This window comes from Mixophyes fleayi, chromosome 5, assembly GCF_038048845.1.
Source record: "Mixophyes fleayi isolate aMixFle1 chromosome 5, aMixFle1.hap1, whole genome shotgun sequence".
NCBI classification, from domain to species: Eukaryota; Metazoa; Chordata; class Amphibia; order Anura; family Limnodynastidae; genus Mixophyes; species Mixophyes fleayi.
In genome coordinates, this window is record NC_134406.1 from 5,096,261 (window position 1) to 5,108,981 (window position 12,721).

General features: G+C 45.4%; 1 protein-coding gene across 1 annotated transcript; it reads left to right on the top strand.

Moving 5' to 3' along the window:
• The first annotated feature begins 3,302 nt into the window (after positions 1-3,302).
• On the top strand, positions 3,303-9,372 carry EXOSC4 (exosome component 4). Its single transcript, XM_075211207.1, has 3 exons — positions 3,303-3,574; positions 5,892-6,098; positions 8,600-9,372. Exons 1-3 carry the CDS (start codon positions 3,404-3,406, stop codon positions 8,969-8,971), a joined length of 750 nt encoding a protein of 249 aa, XP_075067308.1. The 5' UTR covers positions 3,303-3,403; the 3' UTR covers positions 8,972-9,372.
• The last annotated feature ends 3,349 nt before the right edge of the window (positions 9,373-12,721 follow it).

A 12,721-nucleotide genomic window follows, 5' to 3' on the forward strand; every position in this document is an offset into this window, starting at 1 on the left:
AGTTAAAAGCATTCCACAACCAAGGTTTATAGACACGCCTCCCCGGCAGCCAATGATAAGCAAGAAAAGCAAAGCAGCTACATGTGATTGGCTGGAGTTGAAGACAAGCACAGCCCTGCAGTCATTGAGTTATATTGAGGAATAAAGGCACATGTATGCATAGCTGTGTACTGTACATGGGAGCACAGGAAACCGTGTTATACATGACAATCTAATACGTATACACATATGAACTAAATCCAGGGACAGACTCACAAAAAATACTATAAAAAAGTGAATAAATATTATTTCCTGTATATAAATGTGCTTACCTATGTAATGATATATATGACTACTTCCGCTATGGGCTCATTCACAGCGGGAGCTCTTAGAGAGCTAATACCTTGTTGTACACTAAGTCCAGGATCCCTGGGTTCATTACAGATGAAGAGAATACCATTGGTACCATCCTGCATGTAGGTGAGCAATAAAGGTGGGGAATGAGGGCTGCCTAGAGGTGATTTTTGTTTAATTGAATTTATTTTTAAAATTATGTCTTTTTTTTGCTACATTTCTCCCTAGTGCAATAATGGTCCCAGCATTCCTTGGGTGTCAGGGCATGCTGACACTTGTGGTTCACCAAGTGCAGCATGCATTTCATTCATAGAAGTTCGTCAGGGGTAGGGGTAGGAACCCCTTGGCGTAGTTCTAGGAACGAAACGCGTAGGGTCGTCACAGTTTTATGTAAAGATTGCTAGCTGTCTGTCTCTAGCAGTGTCTGGACAGACAGAGTTCTTTCAAGCGGCGTTGGAGCCGCCTTTGACACAGAAAACCGAAGAACCTATCGTTTGGCAGTAATTGTGCAAATAAGGAGAAATTGGATATACACAAATCGATAAGCATCAATTCTTTGTTACAATGTATGCTGCTTTTAATCAGCATATTATTGATGGTGTTTAACTTACTACACTATGGGGGAGATTCAATTCCCTGCATTGTTCTTTAGAACATCGCAGGGCGCCCATCATTACCGTTACTACGGTAATTGATGCACATTATTACCGTCAGTATGGTAATTTCAACGCTGACTTTTGCTCGCAGCTCCATGAGCAGAAATCTGTATTAAAATGACCGTTCTAACGGTAATGTGTCTGCTAGGAGGGGTATGTTCTGCACCCGCTGCAGGTGTCGCTGATGATGACGACGAAAATCAGGCGGATATGCTGCCGCTGCGGACGATCTTGCGATGTGTATTGCTCCGCATATGGATGGAAATACGCTATTTTTCCGTGCTCTTTTTTTTGTGTGAATTAAGTCCATTTTTCCAACAATTCTGTATCAGCTCCTACTAGTAAGAACAATCGTTCACAGTCAACACACCGCGTAGTTATACAATAAAACGATGGCAGATGATCATCTTGACACGTACATAGCGCTCACATGGATAGTAAGAACCCCAGAGATCCCTATCTCACATTACACTACACCTATAATCCTGCTCACACTCCTATATTAAAAGACGGGTCAGAGCATTATCACTTTGGACATGTAACCCTGAGAAGGAATCTTGGAAGGAAACAGTGACTATACTTTGAATTCTAGATCATTGTGAAGTGTGGGGACAACCTGATTATCTTTCCTCATGAGATTGTTCGGCTTGAAACGGGAAATACAAAAATTATGAGTAGCAATCTCGACATATCGGGTGTCTGTTTAAATATTAACCTCCCAATTTACAGATGAACAAGGAACCAGCTCTAGTTTATCATAACCAGTAAGCCAGAACTTCTTATAAATAAATGAATTGCATGTAATCAGACAAATAATTAGCTCAACTGGCGATGCATCTGCTAAGCCCCAAGGCTTCCACTCAACTATTAACCTACTGGATCTGTCATAAGCTCTCAACACAGTAGATCAATCTCTTCTGCTGCAATGACTGCATGGTATTGGCAGAGGGAAAGTAGAACAGTCTGTGTCTGTGGACCTCAATCTTCTATCTTAGGCTCCTGCTTCTCTCGTTCCATACTCCGCCTGTGCCAATTATCCATTCATTTGGCTTTAAATGCCACCTTCATGTAGGGGATACAAAATTCCATCTCTCCTTCATATCAATTGCTAATATCTGGTTGCCTCTGAGCTATTTCAACATAAATGGAAGAATAAGAAGCTACACGAAACATTACCAAATCCGAATCGCTCATCTTGACTCCCAAGCGATCTACATCGATTTTCCGATCACAATCAATAATACATCATATTCCTGATGCTCGGTGTGATAATTATTATTACCGCCAACATATTAAGCAGCGCTGTACATTGAGGGGATCATGATACAAATAGATAATATACACTGGTCTGAAACAATGTAACGATAACCCAATTAATATATATGGACGCAAAATAATAATTGTACGGAAAGGTGGGTAAATTTTCTGTGGTTACCGTAAAACAGAAGCATTATCAATATTAAAGCCGCCATTAGCGATTGGCATCTATGTGCAGCTACCGATGGAGAAATACAGGTTGGGCTGATTAAGAGTAGAAGGTGACTTGAACCAGTCATTGAAAAAATGTCAGGATAATCAGCTGGTAGCAACTATGACTGTCTATCACCAGTTTTCTCAACTGATCCTCCCTATGTTCCTTATGTAATTGTATCCGTATAGCACAGGGGCGCTGCATAAACATACTTCTACATATATAGTACATAGGCTGAGCGTTAGTGCTTATTTGCCAAATTTAGTTACATATAAATAGGAAAAAAAGTGGCTCATTCATTTTCCGTCGTTCTATTTTTGCAGTTTTTTTCTGTGTCACAATTTTATAAATGTCACTCATTGACTTTGATGACTGAAAGGGCCTAACGCTGACCATTGTGATTGTGAAGACAATTCAAATTTTTTTTTTTATTTTTTTTTTAAAGAAACCATTTTCAAAATAAAAAGTGCTTCCACAGTGATGATAAATATAATGTTTTTATTCATGTTAACTATCCACATTTTTTAAGCCTTTTTATACAATTTATTTCAGTTCTAAAAAAAACCTTTTATATAACCACTTCTACAGAAAGGCTTTATGTATATTCTGCTGCAAACATATATATGGGGATAACGTGAGGAGACGGTGTCTGTATAGGTTATATCACATTGTCCCTCTTTATATATGGGGATAACGTGAGGAGACGGTGTCTGTATAGGTTATATCACATTGTCCCTCTTTATATATGGGGATAACGTGAGGAGACGGTGTCTGGATGTACAGTACAATCTCCCGCTTTATCTCATACCGCGGGGTTACAGCGCCACCGTGTGGCAGCAGACTGCGGGGATACAGTCAGTACGGGCATGGTGTCCTACAGGAAGTGACGTCACGCAGACCGCAGGGGTCGCCGGGAGTTGTAGTTCGGCCCCCACGTTGGACGATGGCGGGTCTGGAGTTGCTGTCAGACCAGGGGTACCGGGTGGACGGCAGGAAGGCCGGGGAGCTGCGGAAGATCCAGGCCCGGATGGGAGTGTTCGCCCAGGCGGATGGATCAGCTTATATCGAGCAGGGAAACACCAAGGCCCTGGCTGTGGTGTACGGACCGCACGAGGTGAGGAGTCCGCGTGTTATTAGTGTCCCCACGTTGTGTTCCCGTGTTATTAGTGTCCCCACGTTGTGTTCCCGTGTTATTAGTGTCCCCGTGTTATTAGTGTCCCCGTGTTATTAGTGTCCCCACGTTGTGTCCCCGTGTTATTAGTGTCCCCGTGTTATTAGTGTCCCCGTGTTATTAGTGTCCCCACGTTGTGTCCCCGTGTTATTAGTGTCCCCGTGTTATTAGTGTCCCCGTGTTATTAGTGTCCCCACGTTGTGTCCCCGTGTTATTAGTGTCCCCGTGTTATTAGTGTCCCCGTGTTATTAGTGTCCCCACGTTGTGTCCCCGTGTTATTAGTGTCCCCGTGTTATTAGTGTCCCCACGTTGTGTCCCCGTGTTATTAGTGTCCCCGTGTTATTAGTGTCCCCGTGTTATTAGTGTCCCCGTGTTATTAGTGTCCCCACGTTACTATTGTCCCCACGTTACTATTGTCCCCACGTTACTATTGTCCCCACGTTGTGTCCCTGTGTTATTAGTGTCCCCACGTTGTGTCCCTGTGTTATTAGTGTCCCCACGTTGTGTCCCCGTGTTATTAGTGTCCCCACGTTGTGTTCCCGTGTTATTAGTGTCCCCGTGTTATTAGTGTCCCCGTGTTATTAGTGTCCCCGTGTTATTAGTGTCCCCACGTTGTGTTCCCGTGTTATTAGTGTCCCCGTGTTATTAGTGTCCCCGTGTTATTAGTGTCCCCACGTTGTGTCCCCGTGTTATTAGTGTCCCCGTGTTATTAGTGTCCCCGTGTTATTAGTGTCCCCACGTTGTGTCCCCGTGTTATTAGTGTCCCCGTGTTATTAGTGTCCCCGTGTTATTAGTGTCCCCACGTTGTGTCCCCGTGTTATTAGTGTCCCCGTGTTATTAGTGTCCCCACGTTGTGTCCCCGTGTTATTAGTGTCCCCGTGTTATTAGTGTCCCCACGTTACTATTGTCCCCACGTTACTATTGTCCCCACGTTACTATTGTCCCCACGTTACTATTGTCCCCACGTTGTGTCCCTGTGTTATTAGTGTCCCCACGTTGTGTCCCTGTGTTATTAGTGTCCCCACGTTGTGTCCCCGTGTTATTAGTGTCCCCACGTTGTGTCCCCGTGTTATTAGTGTCCCCGTGTTATTAGTGTCCCCACGTTGTGTCCCCGTGTTATTAGTGTCCCCGTGTTATTAGTGTCCCCACGTTGTGTCCCCATGTTGTGTCCCCGTGTTTAGTGTCCCCACGTTGTGTCCCCACGTTGTGGCCCCGTGTTATTAGTGTCCCCGTGTTATTAGTGTCCCCATGTTGTGTCCCCGTGTTATTAGTGTCCCCGTGTTATTAGTGTCCCCGTTTATTAGTGTCCCCGTGTTATTAGTGTCCCCACATTGTGTCCCCGAGTTATTAGTGTCCCCGTGTTATTAGTGTCCCCGTGTTATTAGTGTCCCCGTGTTATTAGTGTCCCCGTGTTATTAGTGTCCCCGTGTTATTAGTGTCCCCACGTTACTATTGTCCCCACGTTACTATTGTCCCCACGTTACTATTGTCCCCACGTTACTATTGTCCCCACGTTGTGTCCCCGTGTTATTAGTGTCCCCGTGTTATTAGTGTCCCCGTGTTATTAGTGTCCCCACGTTGTGTCCCCGAGTTATTAGTGTCCCCACGTTGTGTCCCCGTGTTATTAGTGTCCCCGTGTTATTAGTGTCCCCACGTTACTATTGTCCCCACGTTGTGTCCCCGAGTTATTAGTGTCCCCGAGTTATTAGTGTCCCCGAGTTATTAGTGTCCCCATGTTATTAGTGTCCCCACGTTGTGACCCCGTGTTATTAGTGTCCCCACGTTGTGTCCCCGTGTTATTAGTGTCCCCACGTTGTGTCCCTGTGTTATTAGTGTCCCTGTGTTATTAGTGTCCCTGTGTTATTAGTGTCCCCGTGTTATTAGTGTCCCCGTGTTATTAGTGTCCCCGTGTTATTAGTGTCCCCGAGTTATTAGTGTCCCCGTGTTATTAGTGTCCCCACGTTGTGACCCCGTGTTATTAGTGTCCCCACGTTGTGTCCCCGTGTTATTAGTGTCCCCACGTTGTGTCCCTGTGTTATTAGTGTCCCCGTGTTATTAGTGTCCCCACGTTGTGTCCCTGTGTTATTAGTGTCCCTGTATTGGTGTCCCCACGTGTTGTGGTGTCGCCACGTGTCGTGGTGTCCCCAAGTATTAGTGTCCCCACGTGTTGTGGTGTCCCCGCGTTGAGTCTCCGCGTGGTGGTGTTGTCCGCGCATTGTGTCCCCGTGGTGACGCTGTCTTACATGCTTCCTCTTGATAGATCCGGGGGTCTCGCAGTAAAACCCTCCATGACCGCGCGGTGGTGAACTGCCAGTACAGTATGGCCACTTTCAGCACCGGAGAAAGGAAACGCCGTCCGCATGGGGACCGCAGATCCAGCGAGATGACCCTGCACCTGAAGCAGACGTTCGAGGCGGCCATCCTCACCCAGCTGTACCCGCGCTCTCAGATAGACATCTACGTACAGGTACAGAGGAGACGTACGTCCTAACACCATCCACTCTTCTGTTGTCTTCCCTCATCATCCGAAATTAAATATAAATAAACAGCTGTCAACCAATAATTAAAGGTTATGTTCATACAATTCACACCATTTATTATTAACATTTATATAACGTTGCATCTCCCGACATTCACCTCAATATAGAATAAAACATACATGTGAATCAGCAGCCCATCACACCCTATGTACAGATATTGGGGAGCCATCATACGTGGAGTGGGACAGAGGGTAGATGTGGGTAGACATCAACTGTGTATGTGGCTCCATTAACTCTGGAACTTTTACGTTTGCCCCATATGCCCAGTCTGACGGGGGCTCGGCTGACGACCCTCCGGATCAGCCAGTGTATGACCAGCTGGAGTCTGAATCTGTAACAAAGTATCTGCAGTAACTGCAGCCAGTTTGGCACATACCAGAGTGGCACAAACATTTCTGGTTTATGGTAAATGAAGTTATGTGGTGACGATCCTCAGTGCAACGTGTTCAGCTTACAGTGATTCTGTCATCTTTCCATCTACTCGCACATCTTGCTGTCATCCACAAATGTTTTCATTACATCTCTTACTGGGAGCTGACGTGCACTCGTTGTATATTCTGCCTGAGCTGCAGTCACTGCTATGTGAACAGCTGTCAAAATACAGATAATCGCTGTAGTTGTACGTGGTACACGCTGGCACCTCCCTGAACGCTTCATTATCCACGAATTGAACAGACAACCGCTGCTCAGGCTGAACGTACCATCCGTGTGTGAGCCTTTAATCTGCAGTCTTGAGGAGAGTAATAACTTCATTTATAGACAACAATAAAGTGGTTAATTGGAAGTGAATTATTAATAAATTGCCAAAATAGGCTCAACATAAGGGTAAAAATAAAAAATATTGAATTATTTTATGCAAAATTCATTGTGTATGTTAAGAGTATGGGAACCTTAATGTGATATAACTATCCACCATACCACCTAGGGTCATGGCAGATAGGTCTGGCTAATATTGTGTATTAGAACCAATGCATGCATGCCAATCTCTGGATATATCTCCCCTTTTAGACGCTAGGTACATTGGGTTTAATGTCTAACCCAGTGGTTCCCAAACTTTTGCAGTTCGCGGCACCCTTAGAGTCTCCAAATTTTTTCAAGGCACCCCTCCAAAATAATAACTGAGCAGTAGTTGTAGTTGAAGTAGTTGGGTCAAAAAAATGTAACAAGTATTTAGGTCACGACAGAAATACTTATTTAGTTGTATGCAAAAATGCCCCTCTGCATCCAGGCACTCTGCCCCCTCTGCATCCAGGCACTCTGCCCCCTCTGCATCCAGGCACTCTGCCCCCTCTGCATCCAGGCACTCTGCCCCCTCTGCATCCAGGCACTCTGCATCCAGGCACTCTGCCCCCTCTGCATCCAGGCACTCTGCCCCCTCTGCATCCAGGCACTCTGCCCCCTCTGCATCCAGGCACTCTGCCCCCTCTGCATCCAGGCACTCTGCCCCCTCTGCATCCAGGCACTCTGCATCCAGGCACTCTGCAACCGGGCACACTGCCCCCTCTGCATCCGGGCACTCTGCCCCCTCTGCAACCGGGCACTCTGCCCCCTCTGCAACCGGGCACTCTGCCCCCTCTGCAACCGGGCACACTGCCCCCTCTGCAACCGGGCACACAGCCCTCTCTCACGTTGCCTCCTCTGCCCTCTGTCACGCTGTCCCCCTCCTCTGCCCTCTATCACCCTCCTCTGCCTTCTCTCACGCTGCCCTCCTCCTCTGCCATCTGCCCCCCTCCTCTGCCCTCTGTCCCCCTCCTCTGCCCTCTGTCCCCCTCCTCTGCCCTCTGTCCCCCCTCCTCTGCCCTCTGTCCCCCCTCCTCTGCCCTCTGTCCCCCCTCCTCTGTCCCCCCTCCTCTGCCCTCTGTCCCCCCTCCTCTGCCCTCTGTCCCCCTCCTCTGCCCCGCGCCAGGCGCCAGCTATAGAAATAAAGAAAGCAAACGGAGACTTACCAATCCGTGCGGCGCTAGGACCCTGCAGCCTCCTCTCTCGCGCAGCTGTCACTGACGTCGAGAGAGGAGGCTGCTGGGTCCTAGCGCCGCGCGGATTGGTAAGTTTCTGTTTGCTTTCTTTTTTCTAGGGCTGGCCCGCGGCACTCCTGGGAGCCGCAGCGCACACTTTGGGAACCGCCGGTCTAACCCCTTCTCTGCTAAGACATTTGTATTTATTGTCCATGTTTTATCAGATGCTCTTTTTTAGACTAATACAGAAATCCAGATAGTTCACAAACTTTCTCACAACTGTACAAAGTGATGCTCCGCACCCTTAATTCCCCAAATGTATGGAAAAGTGCTCCACTGCTGTAACTGGCCAATGTTATAACATACTCTGCAACATAGCTATGTAATATATCATGGAATAGTGATGTTAACGATCACAGGTAATAATGAGTTTATAAACTTTCATGAGATGTAAATGTTATCTCTGTCCTTAGATCCTGCAAGCGGATGGCGGTAATTACTCTACGTGTGTAAACGCGGCCACGCTGGCAGTGATTGATGCCGGGATCCCTATGCGGGACTATGTGTGCGCCGCCTCAGCTGGTTTCATCGAGGACACCCCGCTGGCAGACTTGAGCTACGTGGAGGAGGCGGCCGGAGGACCCCAGCTGGAGCTGGCTCTGTTACCAAAGTCTGACCAGATAGCGTTGCTGGAGATGAACTCGCGGCTGCACGAGGATCACCTGGAGCGTGTGATGGACGCGGCCAGTAAAGCTTGTAAGGACGTGTATGTCGTGCTGGACCAGGCTGTGCGGGACCACTTGCAGGAGGTCACAGCGCTGGTGGGAGATCACGCATCAGCATAAAGACTGCTTCATACGGATACTTACGGCGCTTCTAGGAGCTGACGTCTCCTGGCTTCTACCACGTGTTTCACAAAGCTCTGAAGGGGTGAAGATTGGAGCCAGATCCTAGATAATATTACTGGCTAAACATAAGTCACCTGATAAACTAACAGGACCTTATAATGGACAACGAACTGATAAAATGTGAATAAAAATCTCATGAACAGAATTTTATACAGAAATGTTCCCCATTTTTCTATGTCGGGTTTAATAAACAAGCGGTTTTGGTAAAAGAAGAACTAAACATTTTATGTCTTGAGTTACTTTTCAATGTGAGTGAGGCAGAATAGTTTAATGAATTTATGTGGAAATTTGTTTTTGTTGCTGTTCTCATAATAAACTTTCTGTGGGGTTGCAGTGAACAGTGGATTGTAGTCTGTCAGAAGACCAGTCATTAGTATGGCTAGACCAAAAGAAGTTTTATTGACACTGTTTCCCTCCAAATATTTGTCTCAAGAATCCCTTTTATGTAATTTGATTTAGATACAGGGTAATACAGTGGATCCCAAACTTTCTCAGTTCAAGGCACCCTTAGGCTCTCCATACTTTTGTTTATGCACCTCTAATGCCAAATAATACAAGTAGTTCCCCTTTGTGCTCACCTCTGGCCCTTGGCTGCTGCACCCCTGTGAGATCACCAGGGGGGTCGTGCACACAGTTTAGGAACCACTGGAGGGGGGGGGGGGGGGGTAATATATATACCATTGTTATATTCCTTTTGTGTTCAAAGACACCAGCTATTGCTGCTGGAGAAATGGGTTTAAAAAAAAAAAAAAAAAGTTGCTGACAGATGAGTTTCCAGCTCAGTGGTGAAGAGGAATTGCAGACATCAAAATTGTTAACGTTTGTTTCACCCTCGGGCTGGGTGCACACAGCAGGTGCCCCGTCGTCTGGAAAGGCTGCACTCTGTTCTGACACTTGCAGCTAAGACTCGCTGATATAGTAGTATTCACCTTCTATGAGTATAATACATGGATGCTGGAGCTGTTCTTGACTCTCCTAGGACTATATTCATGTTGTTAGTGCCAGTTCCAGGTCTCGGTGTAAACTGCCTCAGAGGACAATAAGTCCTATATATCGTAATAGGTCTACGCTGTGGCCAGCGGCGCTGAGCATCACTTACGGGTCACCGAGCTTCATAGTGCTGCTATAAAATAATTTGGTGAGTGTCAATTCATGATGCCTAAATTTACAGCTCTAAAATAACTTGTCCCAGATTGTTCCCCACGACCAAAACCTGTGACTTGCATTATGTTGTGCAGCTTCTAATTGCCGTACACTTTTATGGTATATATTTCAAATGTTGAAGATCCGCATATGTGACAATATCCATTGGTCAAAAAATTGTCACCTAAGAGCAGGTATTAAAGGAAAGCTTCACGTAGGTGCGAGATTTCCCCAATAGCCTTCCCTCTATCCCACCATTAGAGCCACCCACAAGTCCCACATGTTCTGTGGAAACTATAGCTCCAGTAGACACTGGGAGTGATATTGTGGATATCAGTGAAGGTCAACCTCAAGTAACAACGAGATATTGTTCTGGGGAACCGAAAGAGACTTCACAATAGAACGTGCTGCATATCTGACGTCGGAGAACCCCAAAAACAGATTCTGAGACCTCACTTGGGTTCCAGACCCAAATGTCCACTTTGTAACTAGAGCTCCTAGTTCAGAGTTGAACAAGAGTGAAGAACTTGTGAGCCAGCATAAAAACCTCACCCCCCTCAATAGAAGCCAATTAGATTCTATCTCTCATTTTCTTGTATGCACTGAATAAATGACAGCTAGAATCTGATTGGCTGCTGTGGGCAACATCTCCACTTTGTATTTTTAGAAACTTTAGTAAATCTACCCCTTGGTTTCTTGACTTCTTCCACCACTGCTCTTGTTGATGGTAACGAATCAACTTTAAACTAACATATTTGCTGGCTGCCTTTGCATAATGTGAGGTTGGAAGAACAGAATTTATTAGTGTAGTGCATAACCAATCTCATATATTTACTTATTGACGGATGATTGTCTATACCCTTTAATTTAGCCTTTGTGTAATGTCATCAGTGTCCTATTCGCGTAAGAGTGGAGCCGGTTTCTGCAGCGCTTTTGAAGTTTGAGATGAAAGCGGGTCCCTGTTACTGTAGCTCCATGGTCCCTGTTTATTTTGCTGCCTAATATCTGTCATATTCTCTAGTTTAAGGAAAGTCATAGGGACTATAAATGATCATCTTGTTGGGTCACCCAATCAGCACAGCTAATACAAAAGTAGACGGGCTGAGGTTCAGAAATTTCTAAATAAACTTCACAAAACGTTGACGGCTTCAAGTCTCAAGCAGTTGGAGGATCGGGGAGATTCTAGCTCAGTGTTGGCTAACCTGTGACACTCCTGGTGTTGTGAAACTACATGGTATAGACACCATGGGTTAAAGGTCCCAAAAAGTTTGTGAGTGATATATGTAGCACAAACTGTATATATCTCAGGCTGTAAATCCTTCCCGGACTGGTTTCATAAATGAAAGTCAATATAATTTATATTGACTTTCAGCCTGAGATATATACAGTTTGTGCTACATATATCACTCACAAACTTTTTGGGACCTTTAACCCATGGTGTCTATACCATCGGACTGAACTTTATGACAACTTGCACTATAACGAGTAAGTGAGCAGTTTTTGTTCGTCTACAGAACCTTGAATGACAGCAAGACTGCTGCTTGTCTATTGTTCTTATCTAAATCATTGTATACAATATGGTTTGATTGTTACCGCAGTATTGGAAGATGGAGCACATGTCTCCATTCACCCTTGCGGTTTTGCATGGACTTATTAAATGCTGATGGTCCCTAGTACATATTTTTCTCTTTTCATGCTATATTATTACACCATAACAGGCGCCTGTTTTCTTGTGGTCCTTTGATACAGCAGCAAACACTGACCGTCCCCACGACATCTGCATGTTTAAGTATTCAATAAAGTATTTATGAGCAGTAAGAGGCGCTCAGGATGATTCTCTGCAGGCAGTAAATCCTGTGTACGTTATTTCCATCACTAATAATGAAATGGTTATATGGATATGTAGAATGCCCCTGTGAGGTATGGGGCACCTGGTGGCTCATTCACATTCCCTGTGCCCAGTAAATCACTTATTCTCTGGGAGATATCCTCGGCATAGTCACTGCCACTAGTTTATTTTTGTATTTTAGTATTTCATAATTTGTTTCTGCCCAGGTGTGATGATGATGTGGGTGTGTCAGCTCTAGGACTAGGTTTGGTAAACCTGCGACTGTCCATCTGTTCTGTTGTGGTACTATAAGTCCCAGCATGACCTAAGATCAAGCTTTCATGAGACTTTTTGTGAAACGGGAAGCCCTGCAGGTGGCCTAACACTAGACAGAAATGGCAAGGTAATTTGAGTATGCCCAGCTGTTGCAGAACTACAAGTATCAGCATGTCATGCCAGCCTGGAGAACCACATCTTACCAGAGGCCACTTCTTAGCAAGGCTCACATTCATTATAACACTGTAACAGAGCTGTCCTTTTCTGTCCTTTACTTTTAGTTTAGTAAACATCTTACACTATATCTCCCTCTTGGATAACAGATACAATATTCCAATGTGCTATAGCCCTGAGTATCCTGTTTTACAATAATGTGTATAAAACTATTGCTCTATCACCTCTTTGCTGAAATCATGCACAATACAGTCATCTTGTAGTAC

Coding starts and splice junctions, on each gene's coding strand:
- EXOSC4 (XM_075211207.1), top strand. CDS start 3,404: ATGGCGGGTCTGGAGTTGCTGTCAGACCAGGGGTACCGGGTGGACGGC. Junction 3,575..5,891: donor TGGTGTACGGACCGCACGAG/GTGAGGAGTCCG, acceptor TCCTCTTGATAG/ATCCGGGGGTCTCGCAGTAA. Junction 6,099..8,599: donor AGATAGACATCTACGTACAG/GTACAGAGGAGA, acceptor CTCTGTCCTTAG/ATCCTGCAAGCGGATGGCGG.